Source organism: Mus pahari, chromosome 14, assembly GCF_900095145.1.
Source record: "Mus pahari chromosome 14, PAHARI_EIJ_v1.1, whole genome shotgun sequence".
In the NCBI taxonomy this organism is placed as follows: domain Eukaryota; kingdom Metazoa; phylum Chordata; class Mammalia; order Rodentia; family Muridae; genus Mus; species Mus pahari.
Genome location: NC_034603.1, coordinates 73,059,148 through 73,084,842, shown reverse-complemented (window position 1 = coordinate 73,084,842; position 25,695 = coordinate 73,059,148). Strand labels below are relative to the sequence as shown.

Below are 25,695 nucleotides of genomic sequence, written 5' to 3'. Positions count from 1 at the left end.
GCTGGAAAGAACCCAGATGTCCCTCAACAGAGGAATGGATACAGAAAATGTGGTACGTTTACACAATGGAATACTACTCAGCTATTAAAAACAATGACTTTATGAAATTCCTCGGCAAATGGATGGATCTGGAGGGTATCATCCTGAGTGAGGTAACCCAATCACAAAAGAACTCACATAATATGCACTCACTGATAAGTGACTATTAGCCCAGAAACCTAGAATACCAAAGATACAATTTGTAAAACACATGAAACTCAAGAAGAACGAAGACCAAAGAGTGGACACTTCGCCCCTTCTTAGAATTGGGAACAAAACTCCCATGGAAGGGGTTATAGAGACAAAGTTTGGAGCTGAGTCGAAAGGATGGACCATCCAGAAACTACCCCACCCAGGGGTCCCATAATCAGCCACCAAATGTAGACACTATTGCATACGCCAGCAAGATTTTGCTGAGAGGACCCTGATCTGTCTCTTGTGAGGCTATGCCAGTGCCTGGCAAACACAGAAGTGGATGCTCACAGTCAGCTATTAGATGGAACACAGGGCCCCCAATGGAGGAGCTAGAAAAAGTACCCAAGGAGCTAAAGGGAGCTGCAACCCTATAGGTGGAACAACAATATGAACTAACCAGTACCCCTAGAGCTTGTGTCTCTAGCTGCATATGTAGCAGAAGATGGTCTAGTCAGCCATCATTGGAAAGAGAGGTCCTTTGGTATTGCAAACATTATATGCCCCAGTACAAGGGAACACCAGGGCCAAGAAGGGGAGTGGGTGGGTAGGTTAGCATGAGGGGGAGGGTATAGGAAACTTTTGGGATAGCATTTGAAATGTAAATGAAGTAAATACCTAATAAAAATTGAAAAAAAAAATTAACATTTCACTGCATTCAGTGTGAGCCAACCATTCTGGTAAGTGCTTTGTGCATATTGATCTGTTTTAAAACTATTATCTCTATTTTTTGTGGTTTATTTATTTATTTTTTATTGGTTATTTTATTTATTTACATTTTAAATGTTATCCCCTCCACAAATCCCCTCTCCCCATCCCCTGCCTCAATAAGGGTGCTCCCCAACCCACCCACCCATTCTCACCTCAGCACCCTAGCATTCCCCTACGCCGGGTCATCAAGGTCATCAAGCGTCCACAGAACCAAGGGGCTCCCCTCCCACTGATGCTAGACAAGGCCGTCTTCTGCTGTATATCCAGCTGGAGCCATGGTTCCCCCTGCATCCATGTGTACAATGTGGTTGGTGGTTTAGTTCCTGGGAGCTTTATTCTGGGTTAGCCACTAGAAAGTTCCAGATGCAAGGGACTCAAGAGGTTCCCAGGACCCAACAGAGAGGACATTAGCTGAAATACCCAACAAAGGCAAGATACAACCCGTAGAGCCTACATACAGTGGATAGGCACGGCCCTCAGTTAAGGGATGGGGCCACCCACCTACCTCACCTACCTCAAAAATAATCCAGAATTCCTCCTGTCAAAAGGAAATCCAGGGACAAAGAGTGGAAAAGAGTCTAAAGGACAGGGCATCCAGAGACTCCCCCACCTAGGGATCCATCCCATCTTCAGACACCAAACCCAGACACTATTACTGATGCTAACAAGAGCTTGCTGACAGGAGCCTGGTATAGCTGTCCCCTGAGAAGCTCTGCCAGAGCTTGACCAATACAGATTTGGATGCATGCAGCCAAACATTAGACTGAGCATGGGGATCCCAATGGAGGAGTTAGGGGAAGGACTAAAGGAGCTGAAGGGGTTTGTAACCCCATAGGAAGAACAACAATTCCAACCAACCAGACCTCCATTTTTATAGATGAAAAAAACTGAGGCTTAGAGAAAGGTTAAGTGACTTGCTCAAAAACCAGAGATAAACCATAGACAGAGTAGCAGTAAAGTCTATTTTCTTAGTTGGAGAACTGTTCTATTGAAATGATTGACATAAGTTGGTTACCCCATTTCAGAAAAATAAATTACAACTCTGTCACATATTAAAATAAAATTTTCAAGCCAGGAGCGAGTGGTGCATACCTTTGATCCTAGCACTTTGGAGGCAGAGGCTGGCAGATCTGAGTGCAAGGCCAGTCTGATCTACAAGTGAGTTCTAGGACAGCCAGGGTTACTCATGGAATGCTACTCAGCTATTAAAAACAAAGGCTTCATGAATTTTGCAGGCAAATTGACAGGACTTGAATATCATCCTGAGTGAGGTAACCTAGTCCCAAAAGGACATGTATGGTATGTACTCACTTATAGGTGGATATTAGCCATAAAATACAGGATGCCCATGTTACACTCCACAGAACCAAAAAAGCTAAACAAGAAGGAAGGCCCAAGCGTGGATGCTTGAATATCACTTAGAAGGGGGAAATAAAACATACATGAGGCAAATGGAGGGAGGGAACTTGATGGGAGAGGGGATGGGGATGGGAATGAAGGGAGTTCAGGATCAGATATGTGCAGACACAGGGAAGATGGACAGATGGTCATGAGAATGAATGAAAATCTGCAACTGACAGGGGTGGGAAGGTGGGGGGGGGGAGCATCTCCAGGATGTGACAGAGACCCGGGATAAGGGAGGCACCCAAGAATCAATGGGAGTGACCTTAGCTGTGATTCACAATACTGGAGATATGGAACCTGAAGAGGCTACCTCCTGTAGGCAGGCAGGAACCCAATGGAGCGATAGGGACACCAACCCACCCACAAAACTTTTGACCCAAAATTTATCCTATCTACAAGAAATGCAAGAACGGGAATAGAACAGAGACTGAAGTAATGGCCAGCCAATAACCAGCCCAACTTGAGACCCATCCCATGGGTAAGCATCAATCCCTGACACTATTAATGATACACCATTATCCTTGTAGACAAGATTCTAGCATTGCTCTCCTCTGAGAAGATCTACCCAGCAGCTGATTCAGACAGATGCAGACACCCACAGCCAAACAGTGGATAGTACTTGGGTACTCTTATAGAAGAGTTGCAGGCCCCCAAGGGGGATAAGAACTCTATAGGAAGACCAAGAGTCAACTGACCTGGACCCTTCGGGCTCTCAGAGACTGAACCACCAACCAAAGAGCATACATGGGCTAGACCTACGCCTCCTCACATATATGTAGCAGATGTACAGCTTGGCCTTCATGTGGGTCCTGAACAACTGGAGTATGAACTATTAAAAACAACCTGATGTCTATCCATGGCATACATTTTAGCTAGGTTGCCATATCTGGTGTCACTGAGAGGATGCACCTAGCCTCACAGAGACTTGAAGTGCCAGGGTGGGGGGGATACTCAAGGGGAATTTCACCTTCTCCAAAGAGAAGATGGGGTGGGGGAAGGATTGTGGGAGGGGTTGACTAGGAGGGAGTCAGTGAGAAGGATGTAAAGTGAATGGATGAATGAATAAAACAAAACTAAAAAAAGAAAAAAAAATTGACTTTTTAATATATGAATAATACAGTATGCTTACAGGATGCATATAACTGGGTTAGAGGGCAATGTGTTTCTAGACTATATGATGTCTACTTCAAGAACTAAGCAATAAGTCCTGCTATGGACACTATACAAATCACTCACACTCCCTAGGTTTTAGTTTGCCTACTATGAAGCAATTATCTAACACAGTTCTCTGAGCCTTCTTGAATGCTATAAACTATGTCCATGGCTGCAAAGGTAGAATCAAAGTATACTATTTACTTACATATTTCTATATTTTGTGCATGACACATTTAGTTTGAGAAATTGTAAAACCAAGATACTCAAGATTCTAGGGCTATCTAGATTGAAGCATTCAATTTATTAGACAGATATTCTGGATCAACAATTACCATAAAGTAACTACTTTAGACCTTAGATTATAGACTAAACATTGATGACTTAGTCTGGCTTGATTCAAAGTTTCCTTTCACATATAGAACAATACAGAAAATACACAAGTGTAGAGATGTCAGGTACAGATGGAAAAAAAAGTATGTATGTCCTTATTTCAGACTCAAAGCATCTATTCCTCTGGCTTAAAATGTATAGACACACTGCCAATTATTCCAAAGAAGTCAAGAGTAATACAATATACCCCACAGACTTTCAGCACTGTTTACTGTGCCATTTGTAAGCAGTCTACAATAGACTTTACACCAACTGGTTCTTAAAGTATGACACAACTACCAACAGCTTTGTCATTGATTTGTTAAGAATTTGCTAAGAAATGCAAATATTCAATCTATGCCAGACCCACTGAATCAGAAATTATAGGGGTGGGCCCAAACAGTCTGCATTTGGGCAAGGTCTGGTAATTCTGAAATCTGTCAGGATATAAGAAAAAGTGCTCTAACCTTTAGTTTCCATGAGACACAGTTCCCTAAATTTGCAGTTGACAGGTAAAATAGACAAGAACATCAGCCTTAACTGTATTAAAATACAAATATAAAAGAGCATGCATTCCTTGTTCTGTTAGCAGATAATACATTAAAAATTATAAAACCCATAGGTTTGTTGTTTTGTAGAAGTAGAAAAAAATCCCTTTATCTTCAAAAGTTCTGTTAACTAAGCCTATGAAATAGGCCAGCAGTAGATATGCTAATGAGAGAAAAGGTAGGCAAATGCACTACATGCAAGCTAGGAACAAACCCAGTACCAAGTACCCCGTGACACTCCTATGTTTACAGACCCTCTTCACAGAGAGAGAAGAAATGATATTTCGGCCATTTAGGGTAGTAAATGATATATATTTTTTAGAGATAAATATTCTTTCAGTAGAATAAATAGAATCCTGTGGCAGAGTCTGTCTAGGCATGGGATCTACCTTTATTGTCCTTTCCTGTGACACGGTCATTTTTTCCTGGTTGGTGAGGTTCCCTGGAAGAGGACTACTAAAAGCTGAGTTCTTTTTGTCGGACAATCTATCTTTAGGCAGACAATGCAACTTCAGAGAACGCTTGTCCCCATGCTACTTCAGGGGAGAAAGACAGGGGAAGCCAGAAAGGCAGAAGGGCAGAAGGGCAGAAGGGCAGAAGGGCAGAGAGATCTCAGATCTGAGGCTGCCTCTGAAACCTTCTAATTGATGGAGTGGGATGACAAAGCATTGGACTCTGGGGCAGCCTTCTGTTTGTTTAATATGTACTCTACTCTTTAATTCATTTTATTTATTGCTTATTTTTGATACTACCTAGAGATAATACTATCTTCAACTCATGTTACACTCTTATCTTAATAGAAACTTATTTTAGGAAATCTAAAAACATTATTATAAAAGAATAAATCAGTACAACGTGTCTATGCAATAAATCTGTTTCAGATTATAAAGTGAAGCCTAGGAAGCACAGTAGGAAACATTCTGGCATTGTGTTTTGATTCTTCCTGGTGTTCTAAAAACCTTAGCTGAAGTTTGGTTATACTAACAAAGAATCCATACTTGTGGAAAATATGCATAAATAATCACATTACTAAGACTGCCCAGAGCGATTTAGCACAGACATTCCCAAGTCACAACTACTTTGCTTCATTACCAGAACAACCGCTACATTAGATCAGTGATGTAATTAATATGGTGCTAAAGAGATTAGGCTCCTGACAGTCATTCTGACTTGTGAATCTAGAAAAGGAAAAGCCTCATTCGGGCTGGAAGCACACACAGTTCAGTGTTGGAGGGTTTGCCTAACTTGTATGCATCCCTCTGTTAGACCCCAGATATAAAGGAGTAGAGCAAAAAGGAAGAGGGAAGGAGGGTTAAAAGGCGATAAGGTAAGGGGAAGAAAAGAGAGGTACTGAGTGGGAAGAGGAGGCACTTAGAAAAAAAGTAAAAGATTCAGCATTTATTTTATAACACTAATTTACAAATGAATGCAAAGTACAATCTTGCATTTGCTGTGACAGGATGAAGGCCTTATGCAATGCTACCAGAAGAGCTTTTGTTGCTTTGGGAAAAAGAGAAGCCCGTATTTAATATAAACTAGTACTGACTTAAGAAAGATAAGTCTGAGAATAAAACCCTCAAGGTTTTTTAATATTCAAAATGGATTCATAATGTCAATTATATCTTACTTATCAGGATGCGGCTCAAGTTTTCCTGTACTTTTTTGTGTTACATAAACGTGTCCTATCTGGCTGCAGAGCAATAAAACCCTGACATTTCAGATCTGAAAAATGATAAATTTTCAGAAGTAGGAATTTGGAAGTAGGAATCACTCTGTCCTGTTCACTCCAAGTAAAATATATAGTATTGTTATTTTTCCACAGTTGTTTAACATCATTTTTAATGAGCAAGAATAAACAAAAGACCTAAAACCAAGTATCTCAAGGTTCTTTATTACCGTTCTGAACTGTATTTTCAACTGGAGCTATGAATGTTTCTGACACAATTCTATGGACTCACTCTAGGGAAGAGTGTAAAGGATGCTGCCAGGCAACTCACTGAAGTCTGAAAGAATCTAAGCACTAATAATGAGCCTGTCTGTTTGGCTCCCACACAAGAAGGATTTAGTGAAGCCCACATGTGTTTACAGGCCATTCACAAGAAGAGGTTATCTGTAAAAGTGAGTGTTCAAGAGGAGTCAAGCTCAGTATCTAACTCAACTTTAATATTTCTAATATCTAAAGCATTTTCTGCAACTACCCAGATTCCAACAACAATTTGGCACAAGTCATACTCAAAAGGTCCAGTACCGAATGAGCATTCTTACACATCTTTGATGCTCCTGTCCATACAGGGCCACTATCACATGTCTTTAATTACTTCAAATCACAAAAATAATCCTGAAAACCTCATCTGCCAAAATTACTTTGAAATTTATCTTTGAAACTGTTTGCAATACTCTCATCAGTAGCTAAAACAACATGTACTTTTAAAAACCTATGCTCTTTTAGGAGAATAGATATTAAGATGCAAGAATTAACATGTTTTTATGAGTAGTATACATGCAAGGCTGCTCTGCCGGGTGGGCCTGCTGCAATCCTCCCCTTTTCAAAGCAGACGCTGCATGCATGCTTACCAGGGCAGTATGCATCCACGTCCAGTTTCTGAGCTGAAGTGAGGGTTGGGGAGCCAAGCTCGGACTCTGGAATTCGTGGGCTCTCAACAAACTTTGCCTTCCTCAGAGGGGCTAAGGACAAAAAGAAAGAGAGAAAAAAGGAAAGGGAGAGGAAAGCAGAAGAGGGGTGAGAAAAAGGAAAGAGGAACAGAGGGAAAGAGAAGGGGAAAGGGAAAGAGAAACACAGAGGGGTCATGAGTAAGGGGAACAGCAGGCAACAGATGGAAGCACTTAAATGAACGACACACTCTGTCAGACTCAGATCAGGTTACCCTATTTTTTGTGCCAGAAAAAAAAAATTAACTGCATTCCTCATACAGGAGATGGGTCTTGTTTAAAAGTCATTGAAAATGGGAAAAGCTAAAATCTAATATCCAAAACTTTGAGCATAAATTGTAATTGTCTACCACCTCTGGTTAATTCCTCTCTTTATTAAGAAAGGACTTTCTTATCTTGGCTTTTTGTGCCTTCAAATACAAGTACTAACTAAGGAAAGTACTGAAAGAAGTTTTAAGGTTTAATTAAAATAGGTGTAATGAAGTTTCCTTTATCCAGAAAAAAAAAAAAACTACTCATGATAAGTACTGAAAGTGTGATTAAATATTGATGTAGTTTAATAAGGAAATCAATCATTATGCTGTTCAGCCATTAGAGTAAGACGTCAACAATGCTAGGATACTAAAATACAAAGTAGGCCATGACAAGTTAACACAAATGCTAAAAAGATATGTCTTAGTTACAAACTTAATCATGAAACCTATACAATAGTAGCACTCCATACCATAAAATTATTCAATATTATATTAGTATATTCATAAACTTGATATTTGTACTTAATAAAAGGTCATATTCAAAGTAGGTATCTTAGTATATAACTCGTACACTCCCTGAAAATCCTTAATGCTCAGATTTTAGGTTGTGTACCACTTTGCCTATCTCGGCATATAAATGAGGTGTGTGGGGGTTAAGGTGCATTATTAACTTACATTCAAATATTCGGTTAAGCATCTTTCAAAAAAAAACAGTTAAATATCTTAAAAGTTAAATTAGATTGATTACTCTGACATTTTCAAACTTAATTATACTAAACTCTAGGGCTGGGCTGGTCCTCATGACTGCAGAATGAACTCTTTTCATTGCCGAGCCATCGCTTCAGCCCTGATGATTTAATTGTTCAAACTCTTCAGTCTTTCTCTAGGCTGGTATTAAACCACAGTCCTGGCTTTGGAATAATGACAACACCTGCTGAGTTCTGACAAAGACAGCACTGGTCCCTGATCAAGGGACTTTCTTCATATGAATAAAATTTTAAGAATATTTTTATGATACAGTTTTTGAGTAATGAACAGGAACCAGCAAAAGGGCAGAAATGTATGAAAGAAATCGAGGACAGTAGGAGAACTTGAGGGAAGACTGAAGCATGTTTGAGCATTATGAGATGGAGTCAAGGGTCCTAGAGAATACAGAAAATGTCAATACCTGAACACTACAAAGGCAATGTGGACACTGGAACAAACCAGAATTTGCATTAATTATGGAAGAGAAGAAAAGGCTATTTCTAAAATATATATAGTATTCCAGCAAGCAGAGTTATCATGATCAATGCTATTCTGACTTGTTTTCCTTTTCGGGGAATTGAGGTTAGTATTAAAGCTCACAATGGATATTTCATCTGTTTTTCTTTGTACCTTCACTCAGTAGATATTTAATTAATCCTACTATCTACCTTGCCACTAGTTCATTTATGGAACAATATGGTTAAATTACTTGTTTGAGTCGGGGTCTTATTCTGTAGTCCTAGCAGGCCTATATCTTGCCACGCAGATTAGGATGACTTCAAATTTGCAGTGATCCTCCTGTTCTGGGATGGCAGGTATGTGCTGCTGTATCTGACTAAATTATTTTGTAAGATAATAATGATGATCACATCCAAGTAATTAATAGCTAAAACTCTAATGAGAGCAATGCTTGGACTGGATGAGTAAACGCAAACCAAAACTCTGACAGCGGTTGCTGGAGGACGTGGAGGAAGAGGAACACTCATCCACTGCTGGTGGGACTGCAAATGGGTACAACCACTCTGGAAATCAGTCTGGTGGCTCCTCAGAAAACTGGAAGATCCAGCAATACCTCTCCTGGACATATACCCAGAAGATGGTCCAACTTGTAATAAGGACACATGCTCTACTATGTTCATAGCAGCCTTATTTATAACAGCCAGATGCTGGAAAGAACCCAGATGTCCCTCAATAGAGGAATGGATACAGAAAATGTGGTACATTTACACAATGGAGTACTACTCAGCTATTAAAAGCAATGAATTTATGAAATTCTTAGGCAAATGGATGGATCTGGAGGATATCCTGAATGAGGTAACCCAATCACAAAAGAACTCATATGATATGCACTCACTGATAAGTGGATATTAGCCAGAAACAATACCCAAGATACAATTTGCAAAACACATGAAACTCAAGAAGGAAAACCAAAGTGTGGATACTTTGTTCCTTCTTAGAATGGGGAACAAAATACCCATGGAAGGAGTTACAGGGACAAAGTTCAGAGCAGAGCCTGAAGGAATGACCATCCAGAGACTGCCCCACTTGGGGATCTATCCCATAAACAATCACCAAACCCAGACACTATTTCAGATGCCAACAAGAGTTTGCTGACAGGAGCCTGATATAGCTGTCTCCTATGAGGCTCTACCAGTGCCTGGCACATACAGAAGTGGATGCTCACAGTCATCCATTGGAAGGAGCACAAGGTCCCCAATGAAGAAGCCAGAGGAAGTACCAAGGGAGCTGAAGGGGTCTGAAGCCCCATAGGAGGAACATCAATATGAACTAACCAGTACCCCCAGAGCTCCTTGGAACTATACCACCATTCAAAGAAAACACATGGTGGAACTTGTGGCTCTAACTATATATGTAGCAGAGGATAGCCTAGTCGGTCTTCAATGGGAGGAGAGGTCCTTGGTCCTGTGAAGGCTCTATGCCCCAGTATAGGGGAATGCCAGGACCAGGAATGGGAGTGAGTGGGTTGGGGAGCAGGGGGAGGGCATTTTCAGAGGGGAAATTAGGAAAGGGATGACATTTGAAATGTAAATAAAGAAAATATCTAAAAAAAAAAAAGTAAACCAAAACTCAAACCAACTCAACCACAAAACTCTGTTGTGACAGAAGCAATGACTTGCTCTGAGAAGTATTTGAATCGACACTGGAAACTTGATTCTTATGCTATGTAAAAAATCTAATTTTGGAGGTTTGAGCTGAATAAAGTGCTTATGGATTTAAGGGGCATAATCATTTCAAAGATCTAGGTCTTATTTCTAGAACTTACTAGTAACTAACATGTTATTTACAAAGCCTTGCTTTTATCAGTCATAGAATTTTTATCTCAATAAATTTTAATCATGAAAAATATTTAATACGGTGCTTAGATATGATGACAGCTCACAATATAATAACAGTGAAGTCTCCAAATATGGAAAATAAGCAAGATTTCAGCATGTAGAGGAAGAATAACATACTAGAAGAACAGTGAAGAGACAGACACTGAAGGAATTTCACCCTCTGCTTTTCCTAGTGCTAAAAACCCTGTGTGCCCCTCAGTTATTCTGAGTTTACAACAGTACCTACATCCTGGATGGATTGTCATGATTACATTAATTGAATGAGTATAAGGTAAGAACAACATACCTTTAAGACATTTTCAGAAAACTAAGAAAGAAGTTGGGACAGTAACAACTGACCAAGAAAAACAGTACATGTTGCTAAATGACAATGCACAGGAAATGGATGTCAGCACCACACTCTGCTACTTAAAAGTCTTGACAAGTAAATGGTTTTCTATTCCTTTGGAACATTTTGTTGTACTGTGAATCAAACCTCAACAACACTGTTACTATTGAGTTACAGCCCTGGACTCTGAAGTTTAAAAACCATTGTTTTCTCCCATTACACCGATGGATGACACTTTTCTTACAGAAATGTATCAGGTATAGTAGTACATATCTAAAATCCCAGCAATTGGAAGATAGAAGCAAGAAGATAAGGAATTTTAGGCAACACAGTGGATCTGAGGATTAGCCTGGGCTTTATGAAGTTCTGTTTCAAATATGAAAATAAAGGAATATTTCAGTGGCAGAAAAACTGCTTAAGCTGTAAATTTTGTTTCAGGAAGATCAGGAGAAGTGTATGGAACAATGGTAGAGTACTTCCCTAATAAGCAAGAAGCCATGGGTTTTAGCCCTATGGGTATTTTTATTTCAAATATTATTTCATTCATAATATTGTTCTCCAATACTATGGGACTCACTTTGAATTATGAAAAAATTTTAACTAGCCCAGAAAGGATGTGAATCTCATGGAAGTATTCATCATGACAAGTCAACATACAAATCAAATGCTAGCAGGAAGGAATCTACTCTGTTTGGGACTTACATATAGTTTCTCTCTTAGTGATAGGACACTTCTTTTAGAGCCCAATTCTTTAAGACAGATTTATTTATTTATTTATTTATTTATTTATTTATTTATTTATTTATTTAATGTATATGAGTACACTGTAGCTATACAGATGNTTGTGAGCCTTCATGTGGTTGTTGGGAGTTGAAATTTTAGAACCTCTGCTCACTCTGGTCTACCTGCTCTCTCCAGTTGGTCCCACTCATTCTGGTCAACTCCACTTGCTCAATCCCTGCTTGCTCCGGCCCAAAGATTTATTTATTATTATAAATAAGTACACTGTAGCTGTCTTCAGACACACCAGAAGAGGGTGTCAGATCTCATTACAGGTGGTTGTGAGCCACCATGTGGTTGCTGAGATTTGAACTCAGGATCTTTGGAAGAGCAGTCAGTGCTCTTACCACTGAGGCATTTTTGCCACCCCTAGAGCCTAATTCTAATTGCAGCTACTGAGCTGCTTTCAAAAAAGCTAGGCAACAACAATACTTGACAACTAAGACTTAGATACCTACTTTATACATTTATCTACACTTACCTAAATCCACTCGACCCTCATAAAACTTTTTATGAAGAACACACTTAACCCTAGCTTGAACACGGGAAGTCAGAATCACAGACTTCTTATGAAGGACTACAGTAATCAACTGGTAGAAACTACAGGTATTTTCATTTCAAATATTCATTCATAACATTGCTCCCCATATATTATGGGACTCACTTTGAATTATAAATTTTTTTTAACTAGTCTAGAAAGGATGTCTCACAGAAGTATACAGCATGGCAGTCATCACTGATGCTAACCAACATCCAGTCTCCATTCAGTCCTAAGCATGAAAGCAATTAGGACTTTCAGCTCTTATGTAAATTAGGAAAGACTATGTGACTACTGTAGCCAACAGACAACACAGCCTCTGCTAAGTCTACCATCTGCCTCTTCCTTATGCAGAAACATCATTAAGCAAAGCTCATTTGGAGATGGTGGAGCAGGACTAACTGAGATGCCCAAGCTTGCTGGACAAACTAGAAACAGACATTGTTACATGAAGTCATAAATATTTTTAAGACTGTTATGGTATCTGACCTATCATAACTAATGAAATAGCTATAAAGTAGTTCTCTTTTTAATTATGTATCGATCCTTCCCTGTCAAGGAAGACATTTTAACATAACACTAATACCAACAAATCCTTATTTTTAGCCAAGAGGAACAGTTTATCTTTACAGCTTTTTGAAACTTTATGAATCTATTTAGAATATTCTAGGGAATCTTTTAGTTATGTAACATACTTATTTTCCAGTTTGATTGGAAGAAATTCTTATGTTAAATTTTTCATTTCTTTTTACACATATGTTTGAGTGCAGTCATTCTCCCTCCCTTCCCCCTCCCTGTCTCCTCCCAACCTCCTATCCCCTCTTTCTGTGTGTGTGGGGGCACGTTTGGAGGCCAGCTGGACTCACAGGCAGTTATGAGCAGCCCAACATGTGTACTAAGAATGGAACTAAGGAGCCGGGAGTGGTGGCGCACGCCTTTAATCCCAGCACTCAGGAGGCAGAGGCAGGCGGATTTCTGAGTTTGAGGCCAGCCTGGGCGACAGACTGAGTTCCAGGACAGCCAGGGCTACACAGAGAAACCCTATCTTGAAAAAAAAAAAAAAAAGAAAGAAAGAAAAGAAAAAGAAAAAGAAAAAGAAAGAAAGGAACTAAGGTTTTCAGAAGAGCAGCAAACTTTTATAAACGGAGTCATCTAACAAGTCATATTTTTTAAAAAGTATATTTATTTAGGGCCTTGAGAGAGGGCTCAGTGGTTAAGAGTACTTACTGCTCTTGTTGAGAGCCTAAGTTTGGTTTTCAGCACCATGTGGTAGCTCATAATCATCCATAACTAATTCTAGGAATCAGATACTCTCTTCTGGCCTCTGTATGTACTAGGTATGCATGTAGTATACAGATATACATGCAAAGAAATACTGACATACATAAAATAAAAACAAATCCATCTTTTAAAAACTACTTGAGTAAAAGCACAGAATTCCAGAAAACATAAACAAGTGTGGTTGTAATAACGTATAGCAAAATGCTGTTAAGATGTTAGGCCAAATGAATAAAACTGAGAGTTTATTGAACATCAATAGGGAAACTAAATTTAATTATCCACTTTATGTTCATTCTGTGATAGGTTATTGTGGTGGTTTTAATGAAAATGGCCTCCATAGGCACAAAGAGTGTGGCATTATTTGCAAGGATTAGGATGGATGGGTTTGTTGGAGGAAATGTGTCTCTGAGGGTGGGCTTTGAGGCCTTTTTTTTTCCCTCAGTCAAACAGGGATTATTTATCGAACACCATATCCTAAGACTGATGGATCAGGGACTAAAGTCAGGTTTGGGAGCTGAATGTGACATTGAGTCAAAATCCTGTAGGGAACATGTCTTTGGTGTGCATTTATCATGTTCCCATTGGTTGGGGTATTCAACTATGGCAGGGGACTTGCCTTGTTTAACATTTATGTCTACTTGTCAACCAGGATGGGACTTGTCTAACACTCATGTATTCTCTTGCCAACCAGGATGGCAGTTCCTAGGAGAGTCGTGGGAACTTAAACTTTACTAAACCCCTACTCAAAATAGAAGTTTTAATCTAAATAGATGCAGGTATCTCTCCTATGTCGGGACTCATTGTAGGGGTAGCTTATAAAAGCAAATACTATAAAAGGTACAGGAAGTACTGTTGGGTAGTTGGATGGGGTACAAGTTTATTGTTGGTAATTATACAGCGTAGTTTTTTTTTTAAGGTTATTTGCTGAACATGAAGGCTAACACTTTTATCCAATATTTGCTCAAAGAGATTTTTCAGATTTCCTTTTGTCCTGATATGTAATATTATAGAGGTTGTGAACCAAATTTTGAAGGACCTTTTGTAAATATCAAGCAGGTATACAAAGGTATATAAACAGGTATACTGTTTCAGCATACAAAGCAGTTCTATTGACTTTTATTGTGATTGGTTTCCAAGGGCACAAAACATAAAAGGATATGTAATCAACTTGGACATGAGAAAGTTTCCTAGTAACAGCAGAAGCAACATATGAAAAAGTTTTCTTATAATATTCACAACAGTATAGAATGACAGGCTAGCCAGCTGACAGTTACCTAGCCTTTATTTATGTCTTAGCATTCCATCTAGGCCTTGATATTTTACTTAGGTCTTAACAGTTTAAATCCTGCTACTAAGGAATATAGAGATAAGGGTGGGGGTGAAGTGAGGTGGTGGCTCAAACAGCAAATGCCTTTGCTACTCAAGTCTGGCAACCTGAGTTTGATTCCTAGAACCTATGTAAAGGTGGAAAAAGAAACCAGAGTCCAAAAAGCTAACCTCTGACTTCCACACCCCCTATAACACTAAATAACATTTAAAAGAGAAATTGGAGAGATGAATCAGTGATTAACAACACTAACTGTCCTGAAGAAGACCAAGGGTTGGTTCCCAGAACCCAAATGGCAGCTAACAATCATCTGTAACTTCTGTTTGGAAATATCTAATGTCCTTTCTATGGTCTCTGAGAACATAAGGCACAAACATGGTACATATACATCCATGTAGATAAACACTCAAACACATAAAAATTTTATTTTAAAGAAAAGAATATTAAGAGCTGGAGTGTTGGCTCAGTTGGCAAAGTGTTTGCCACATAAATTCCTTAGAATCCTTGTGGAAAAGCTGGGGATAGTTTGTCCTTGTAAAACTCCTTCCTCCAGTGAATATCCAGCTCATAAAAGCTTATGACTGTCTTGTGTGCCACCCTCTATGGTCCAAGTGCCTATATGGACACATATGTATATGGGAATATTTTGAATTCCAGCATGACCAACCCTGTAAAGAGGCTCTGAGAGAATGGTGTAAATCTGAAAGTGAATCCTAAGTTTTAGTGAAGACCTCAGGATATTGGTGGTACTGAGAACATGGGACATCTGCCTAAAATAGTCACAGATGTGGAATGGAGCCAACTCAAGAGCAACAGTGTGTGCTTCAGGTGGCAGAGTGGAGTTCTGAGGCTACCTAAAGTTTTTATACTCTAGATAATCCCAAAGTAAGTCCCAGATGCTAGTTGTGAGGTGTCAGGATTTGGTGTTTACTTGCTGGGTTTGTTTCAAAATTTCTTTGTTATGCCCCAATACCCCCTTTTGGAATGGGATTATATACTTTGTGCCATTGTATGTTGGTAGTATGTACTGTGCTTTCGATTTTATAGGAGCTCATAGGAAAGAGATGTCCTTACATCTCAGATGACTTCTGACTTCTGAACAGTGCTAGACTGCTGCCTTGTTTGGCCTCAGTGGGAGAGGATATGCCTAATCCTGTAGAGACTTGATGCCCTAGGGAAGGAGCATGAGGCTGTGTGTGTGAGTGTGTGTGTGTGTGTGTGTTGGGATTGTGGGGTGCACCATCTCAGAGGCAAAGTGGGGGACCGGGAAGAACGTCAACATTTGGAATGTAAATAAATAAAACAATTATTAAAAAAGAAAAAAGAAGGCAGTGGTGGCGTATGCCTTTAATCCCAGCACTTGGGAGGCAGAGGCAGGTGGATTTCTGAGTTCGAGGCCAGTCTGGTCTACAGAGTGAGTTGCAGGACAGCCAGGGCTACACAGAGAAACCCTGTCTCAAAAACGAAAAGAAAAAAAAATAAAAAAGAAAGCAGACAGTGAACAAGACATGGGGCTAGGCTATGGAGCCTCAAGATTTGGCCTCAAAGACTACTTCCTCCACATCCTTTTCAAACATCACCAGCTAGGAACCAAGTATTTAAGCATGTGAACCTAAAAGGTACATTTCATGTTCAAACCACAGCAGTCTACTCAGGGTAACAATAGGTTAGTGGCCATCTCATGATACAAGATACACTCAGTCTAGCTTCAAAAGTCCCCATAGTTTTCAACAGCCTAGCACATTTCAAAAGGCTTTGAGGTTTTAGAAGCTCAAACCATGCTCAGAAGTTCACTTTCTCTTCTTGCTGCCTGCCAATCCAGACGTAGAACTCTCAGCTATTTCTTCATCACCATATCTGCCTGCACACTGCCATGTTTCCCACCATGATAACAGACTAAACCTCTGAGTTGTAACTCAGTCCCAATTCAACGTTTTCCTTTATAGGAGTTGCCTTGGTCATGGTATCTCTTCACAGTAATAAAAACTTTGAGATGATTGAGAACAAAACATTTATTGGCAACTGCATTTAAATTGGTATCCCAATCTCCAATAGTGACTAGAAATCTAGGTATGTAGATCTGACAGAGTGGTACAATGACTGCCTTACATGTACAAAGTCCTAGTTTGATCCACGATGCCAGAAACAATTTGGTACCTAATATTAAAGATACAACTGATGAAATATTCTTATTAAGAATAACATATTAGAGTCATGATTGGTATTTAGGTAAGAAAATTAGGAAATATCAGGTATAAACGGGAGATATAAATTAGCAAGTTAAACAATTTTTCACATAGACAAACTTAAGTCATTTGAGCAAGGTAGTCTCTTGTTTAATCAGAGCAGTGCACTCTGATAATTTTCCTTGCCATCTCACAGGAAGGTCAACCCAGGTTTACATATTTTTAATAGCTTTTATTTCCACTGATGGCACAGTAAGAAGTCAAAAGTGAAGGCAGAAAGCAGAGACTGAATGTGTCTTACAAGTGTCAACACAGAAAAGCTAAAGTTACCATGTTAAGTTGAGAGTAAATCATTAGGTCATTATTGAAAGCATCAGATTGATTAGTGGGCTCTCAAATTCAGTTTCTAAAATTTGCTAGGATTAGAAATGGCTGAAAATGTGTGAAAAATCTTTATTATGGTCACTCACCAAACCTCCCATAGAAAGAAAATCTGAAAAGCGTGCTTCCTATAACAATGAGAGGGGGGAAAAAAAAAGACAGATAAGAAGTATTTAATTTCAGAGGATGGAAGGAAGAATAAAGGGACAAAGAGCTAGGGATGGGAATGGAAGTACATGAATCAAATAAGTCCTTTCAAAGCCCAGGAGGAACAAGAGCTAACACCAGATTCACATGTAAGTAGCAATGTTTCATCTCAATGAAATGTATATTCAGATTATCTGAGAAAGACTGGAGTCTGTCGAGCTCACTTTTTCCCTTTATATTTATATAAGTATACCTGTAGTCCAAAGACCCATGAACACAGTTATAGTACAATCACGTTTCTCTTTGTCTTGCCTGGGTAGATAAGGAAGGAAGTAACATGATTGTCTCATCATCATGGCAACTTAATACAACAGAATATATTTTCCACTTGATATAGATGGTTAGCACAAAATTCCTTTTTTTCTTCTTCCTTATTACTATATAACCCAGCCTGGCCGGGAACCTGTAATTCTTTCACCTCAGCCTTCTAAGTGCAGGGATTACAATGCATGCCAACATGCCCAGCTTTAACTACTACTTCTCTGTGCAATATACTTTCCATTATTATTTCAGAGCCTTGATGTATTCTCTGCGACACTCTTCCCTGCTCTTTGTTTCCTCAGCTCAGCAGGACTGTCATTCTCAGATTCTCCACAGAGTATATTCAGGCAAGAATCCAAGGTTCTCTTCGTTCTTGACCCCCGCCCTATCCTTTCACTCAGTGATTACATAGCCATGCTGTCATCTGTGCAGTCTCCAAAACAGTTGTTTCCTGTGGGAAGGCCAGTCTAATCATGGCTAAATTATCACAGTGGGAAGAACCCTTACGATGCTTCAACTTGCGTTTACTGTTTATTATTCAAGAATGTATCTGATGAGAGACAGGTCTATCTGTCTGCGATTACAGGCATGCACTGCAGTGCTCAGTGTTATGCAGACATTGAAGAGTGAAACCAGGTTCTTACTTTAAGAACAATTCTCCCTGGCCCTGAAGCAAATGACTTTTAAAAGGAACGTGTGGATTCTAAAATTAACAAGTAAATTCACTTGGTGGTGAGACTTAAGTTATATGACCTTTTATTGTGTTGTCTTTGATAAATTATTAAACTTTTCAAGTGTGAATTCCTTATCTTAAAAATGTGAGGCATAAAGTCTCTCTCCATTATAAGCTATCAAATCTGAATGATAAATAAATTAAGAGGTAAATATGGATAAAAGATATTAATATTTATCATTTAGACCATGAAACAGATAACAAAGCTATATAAAACCTCCCAAAGCCACAGACTATCTATCCCTGGGCCAGAAACTGAAATGCGATGTGAGACTCATTACTCAGCAATGCCACATAAAACAGACACCACTGCTCAAGGTCACCTCAAAGATTCAAATGAACTAATCTTTGTAAAATCATCATAATGCCTTATATTATGATGTGCTCAAAACTAGATATTTTATAGTGTATAATGATGATGACAGTGGTGGTAGTGGTGTGTTGACAAACAATGGAGGAACATGGAAAGATAAATACGGTAACTTTTAGGGTGCTGGTCAGAGTGGTTGGCCTTAGTGAAGATGACTTATGACATCTAACTGCAAAACATAACCTGCTCTCGGTTCTTGGCTCAGTTCTTTCTGCCCCTCTATCTTTGCCTCTAAACAGAAAACTGGTATATAATGAATAAAAATTATTTTTAGAAGAATATATACTGTACTAAGTGTACTGGTACAAACTGTCTTCTATGGTACAGAACGTTGGAGGAAATTTGTTTATAGTAAAGAAAGCTAAAATCAAATTCCCTGCTGAACACTTTACCAGTGATTTAAAAGTATGCTATGTTATATATTAGATCCTGAGATTATAAACCTCAAGTATAAACTCTACCTGTTCTATTACTGCATATGAGCAATCAAACTTCATTAGTGTACACGTTTTTAAAAGGTACTACCCGTCAGATAATATCAGTGCAGAACTCAGAATCATATAGAATGCAGCTACTCTGCTGTTTGCCCTTTTGCACTGGCAACTAATAGTATCTCACAATATGCTGATTAAAATTACATAAAACTCCTTGAAGAAATAATTTTTTCTAGATTTGAGAGAGAAACAGATTTGAATAATAACAATGTACATGATGGACAGTTGTCATTTACTGGCAGTTTGAAACTGTTGTTTTTTTCTCCAAAGCTCTAAGCAAGTTATCTGAAGAACTTAATTATTCAGTGTGAAGGTGGAAACTGCTACAGTTTGCATAAGCATTGTGCCAGTACTAGAATAAAATTGGCTACAAATAAGTTAAAAAGAGGGACCAAGAAGAGGGTTTAGGGGGTAAAGTGCTTGCTGCAAGCAAGAGGTTGAGTTTGAGCCATCAGTACCAACAGTAAAAACTCTGGGCATGGGAGTCTACACATCAAATCCTAGCTCTAGAAACAGAGAAAGATAGATTCCTGGGGCTCTTGCCAGCCACTCTAGCCACAATGATGACCTCTAGAATCAGTTAGTGACCCTGTCTTTAAAAATAAAGTGAAGAAATGATTGATGAATATAATTCCAATGTCAACGTCTGGCCTCCACACATGCTTGCACAAGGAAGTACATATACATGCACACACATGTGCATACATACATACACTCACATATAAGCATGCACACACAGGAACAGATAGGATAAAAGAATAACTGGTTATAACTATGTATTTCAAAGCAGTAGGAATTTGAATGTTCACAACACTAGGTAATGATGAGTGAGTCCAATCACCCTGATTTGATCATTACATACTCTATGAGCAGTCAACTATTGCAGTGTATTCTACCCATATGTACAGCTACTATGCATCATTTAAAACTTTTTAAAATTAATAGATTAAAGCAAACACTAGCCTGTCCTGTGGGCAGAAATGACTATGGAGACATTTCTAAGGATTAAGTGTGAATGCCAGTAACTTTCTGGCTGGTTTTTGGAATGTGCAGTTGTTACTAGTCTTACAATAGGAAACTCACACCAAAGAACACTCAGTAATTCCAACCCAGGGTCAAGAATCACATTTCATTGACCTCAGAATGTTGGTCAGAAATTACCAGTTGTGTAGAAGGGCAAACTGCTTTTCAGTCTCTGATGCCCTGGTATCATCTTGGTAGAGAACAGGAAAAAGGCTAAGAACATGATTAGATCATGAAAAAAACAGGGTCTGACCTTGAATTGCGTTCTCTGCTAGAAATTAAACCATGTGAGAAGGTAGCTGGAGGAACTAGATGAGCAGCACTATGCCAGGGAAGACTGACTTAGGTAGGAGAGTTCCATTTCATAATAGCATGGAGGACTGGCAGTATGACCATAAGGAGAGGAGGCATGTAATGTGGACACAATACCTAGGCTTGGATCTAGTTTCTGGGGTTTTCACAAATCTGCATTTTGAACTGAATAAACACACTCCTCTCTTTTCTGTTTCATTTTTAAGATGTAGAGGGAAAAGCTAGTGGAAATAAAATCATTATGTGTAACAGACGAAAGAATGAAGGGTAAAAAGCCAATCTCGAATTTCTAACTTTAGACACTGTCTCCTAAATTGTTCTTTCACTAATGTATCTCACCAGATATATGAGAAACGTTATGTAAAAGTATGGGGCAACAAAGAGGTGAACAATAAAATCAGTTTTCATAAAGCTGGCTCCACAACCAGGCATAGCACTCAGGAGGCTGAGGCAGGAGGACAGAGTTTGAGGCCAAAGCAAATTTGAAACCATCCATAAAATATTCACTTAAGTTTTCTTTTTCTAACTCTGGTCATATACTAATTGTAGAAACACAGGTTATACTTAGGGTTCACTCTATGCTACACAATGCTAAACACCCGGTACATGATTTGTTTAAACTATTTTTAAGAGATAGTTACTCTTATGAACATTTTATAAAATACAATACAAAACCTGACTGGGAATAACTGGTGATCAGTTACACAGTACAGAGGTACAGATGCTAGAGCCTGCATCATGACGTCTGATCACAGTCCAGGTGATCAGATTGTGCAATTTCCCTTTAAGACACAATTTATTTACACAATCAGACATGCATCTGATTCTGGCCCCTTCTGATAGAGGGGATTTAGACTGTGCATTGAAATGGTGTTTTGAAGTGTGGGGGAAATGCCAGGGTGGGGAGGCAGAAGTGGATGTGTGGGTAGGTACGGGAGCACCTTCAAAGAAGCAGGGGGAGGGAGGATGGAATAGGGGCTTTCTGGAGGGGAAACTGGAAAAGGGGATAACATTTAAAATGTAAGTAAATAAAATATCCAATATAAAAAAAGAAATGGTGTTTCTAAACACAAATCTCCATTTTTGACTAAACTTAACACAAGTCATGTATGGACAAGACCACACTTACATGTCTAGCCTACATTAATGTGGCTTTTCTAGTCAGGAATCCTCAACAGCACATAGACACTATATAAATGTGGCCATCTTACTGTCTTGATAGAGACTAGTTCATTGTTAAAAATGTTAAAGATAATAAGGAACACACACACATTATTAAAGAATCTAATTTAAAATATAAGTATAAATCTATTAACTACACTTTTGATGCAAAATCTGGACCTTTTTTGTCAGAATATGAGTTCCAATTCTTTCTTGCATAAAAAGCACAAATTTGCATAGTTAAAACAAAAACAAATGAGACTGGAGAGAGAGCTCAGCAGTTAAGAAAACTGGTTTCCCTTTCAGAGGGCCTTGGTTTGGTTCCCAGTACTCCCATGGTGGCTCACAACCACTTGTAATTCCCTCTTGTGCATCTTTGGACACCATGCACACTTACAGTATACATATATACATAGAGGCAAAATATTAATGCACAAAATAAAAACAAATTTGTTTTAAAAATAAAAACATGGAGAGGCTAAATATAGATGGATTTATAAAATCCTTTAATCTATTATATTAATTAACAATTTACCTTTACTGACATGTTAAGTTTTCCTAAAACTTTTAATTTTTCTAGAAATGTTTACTTTATTCTTTTTGTATTTCATTTATTAGTTAATACATATATAATTTAATTTTATTATTAGAATGGAACATACAATGAGCATTAGAAGCACAAGGCAAGACATAGAAGCTCCTTGGTGTATGAAAATGAACTTCAGTGGGACCTACTAGTCCTGGTAACAGTCAGTGGATACCACAAAGGGAACAGAAAATATTAATTTTGGAAGCAGTTAGATAAAAGTCAATAAGCGCTAAATCACCTTGTCTAGGGCAAGCTTATCCACAATGTAAAGCTAGACTCATAAGCATAAGTGAAGCTCTTCAGAAAGTTACTAGGTGTTATGGTTAATTTTTACAGTCAAAATGGCCAGATTTGGAATCAGCTAGGAAACAAACTTCTGGGTATGCATGTAAGGGCATTTCTAGAGATAGTTAACTAATGAAGGAAGATCCATCCTGAATATGTGTACCACCATCTCATGAGCTGGGGTCCCAGGTAGAATTAAAAAAAAAATGAAAAAAAGAGAAGCCTAAACATTCCCTTCTCCTTGCTTCCTGACTACCTATACGCTATACCCAGCTGCCTCACACTCCTGCTGCCCTGGACTGTGGGGACAAGTCATACAAATAAATCCTCCTTCCTTACCTTCCTTTTGTTAGCTATTCTGTCACAGGAATGAGAAGAATAAATAATGTATCCATTCTCAGAGTTTAGATTTAGAGAGGTAGACATACAAAATTCTGCTGAGGTTGGAAACATGACTCTGAGTTTGTTTAGTATGTGCACGGTGTGCATAAGGCCCTGGGTGGACGGTGTGCATAAGGCCCTGGGTCCAGCCCTCAACCACAACAAACAAGCAAATGAATAAAAATAAACAAGCAACACCAGAGCCGGTCCAGTAAGGGGAAGGAGTAAGGACCCAGACAGTGTGAAACTTTAAAGCATGAATTACTACAACAGGGAGTCATTTGCATGTAAGCAAATTTCTATCTCAAAACTATTTAATCCCTATGACATTCTACAGCTATTTTCTCAACAATACACTATTTAAGAAGTATCAAAAACAAAAATAGGAACATGAAACAAAACCACTGCAGACAGATCAGCTATGGTAATGTTTTTCAAAATCTAAGATACAGCCTAGGAAAAATTATATAACTTCACTCTGGCATCAAAGGGAGGGGAGGCCCTTGGTCCTGTGAAGGCTTGATGCCCCAACATAGAGGAATGCGAGGCTGGTAGGACAGGAGAGAGTGGGTGAGTAGGAGAGCACTCTCATGGAGGCAGGGAGGAGGAAGGGTTGGATGGGGAGTTTCAGAGAGGAAACCAGGAAGGGATATAACATTTGAAATACAAATAAACAAAATAACCAATAAAAATTTTTAAAAAATTTAAAAGCTAGAAATACAAGAGGTACCATAGTTCAATGTCACATTGCACACACAAATGAAGAACTGTAATTTATATTAGTAGACTAGGCATAGCCATATCTACAAAAACTAACATTAAAGCAACACTTTATTTCCAAAGTGAGAAGGGAGTTGAAATTACTAGACATTTGGTTCAATGTCAAGAATTCCACTATATAACAGACAATACCTATATAATGGTAAAGACAAGAAAAGTAATAGTAAATTTTATTTTTCTTTGTTGGCATATTAAATTTGTCCTTTTGGGGTACTTAGTCATGAGGTCATATACCTCCACCTCAGCTTAGGTGAGCTCTATCTTAAATACCAGAGCAACTTTCAGTAACACATTTTGAGAGCAGGCCAATCTTGACATAAAACCAGTTCTCTCTTTTCTAGGCACTGTAATATGGTGAGTGAGTCCTAAGAATTGGGATGAAGGTGTGACTCATATAGCATACCTCCATCTAGCCTCTGTTTAAAAGAATTTACCATTACAAGTCAGATCAATCTGTAATGAAGTAGTGAGTCCAGCAGCCTCAAGCTTGAACTTTAATAAAACCTTAGTGAAAAAATGTTCTTTCCATTACAATAAGATTATCTACTTTGGTCTGCTCAGATGAAGGAACTGAAACAGACTTATTACTGAAGCACCAACTAATCTCAGTATGTTTTATTGATCTATTCACCAGTGTCCATGAAAGATCTGTGAATGTCTGTCTACAACATGCCAGGCATGGGACTACAAAGTGAAGATAGAAGAATAGATGGTGTATTCTGTTTCTGGGCTAGAGGGAAATAAAACATAGATTACGATTTTTTTTTTTTTATGATTCAAACTGTTGAAAAATGCATTCTCTTATAACGGCCTAATGAAGAGGCTACTGGTATTACCTGTCTCTTGAAGACAAGGAAGAAAACTGAGGCACAGAGTAGTTAAGTTATAGCTTCCAAACAGAGTTGATTACACCATATTACAGTGCCTAGAAAAGAGAGAATTGGTTTGTGTGTCAAGAAGCAAATCCAGGCCTTCCAGTTTCCATCTGCACCCGGTGCTGATCCTGTGCCACAGCATTCCATACCCAAATACCACCAGGAGAGAGCAGGTCTCCCAGGAGTGAAGACTCACAGGCTTGCAGGAGGAAGAAGCCACAGTCAGAGACAGCAAGACCACAGCATAGAATAACCAGATGGCACAAGACAAGGGCAAAAACATAAGCAACAGAAACTAAGGCTACTTGGCATCATCAAAACCCAGTTCTCCCACCACATTGAGTCCTGGATAGCCCAACACACCAGAAAAGCAAGACTCTGCTTTAAAATCATATCTCATGATGATGATAGAGGACTTTAAGAAGGACATAAATAATACCCTTAAAGAAATACAGGAGAACACAAGTAAACAGGTAGAAGTCCTTAAAGAGAAAACACAAAAATCCCTTAAAGAATTACAGGAAAACACAACCAAACAGGTGAAGGAATTAAACAAAACCATTCAGGATCTAAAAATGGAAATAGAAACAATAAAGAAATCATAAAGGGAGACAACCCTGGAGATAAAATACCTAGGAAAGAGATTAGGAGTCATAGATTACCAACAGAATACAACAGAAAGAAGAGAGAATTTCAGGGGCAGAAGATACCATAGAAAACATTGACATAATATTCAAAGAAAATGCAAAATGCAAAAAGCTCCTAACCTGAATCATCCAGGAAATCTAGGACACAATCAGAAGACCAAACCTAGCATAACAGGTTTAGAAGAGAGTGAAGATTCCTAAGGACAAATGGCCAGTAAATATCTTCAACAAAATTATAAAAGAAAACTTCCCTAACCTAAAGAAAGAGATGCCCATACACATACAAGAAGCTTACAGAACTCCAAATAGA

General features: G+C 38.7%; 1 protein-coding gene across 6 annotated transcripts in view; it reads right to left on the bottom strand.

Moving 5' to 3' along the window:
* Window positions 1-25,695, bottom strand: part of Tanc2 (tetratricopeptide repeat, ankyrin repeat and coiled-coil containing 2) — a 309,788-nt gene that overhangs the window by 161,957 nt on the left and 122,136 nt on the right. For 3 of the 6 annotated variants that reach the window (XM_029545901.1, XM_029545902.1, XM_029545904.1), the window contains exon 5: window positions 6,993-7,103. The exons of the other annotated variants lie outside the window; for them this stretch is intronic. In XM_029545901.1, the coding sequence (XP_029401761.1) occupies window positions 6,993-7,103 (111 nt within the window). The remainder of the gene's footprint in view (window positions 1-6,992; window positions 7,104-25,695) is intronic. 6 annotated transcript variants of the gene reach the window in all.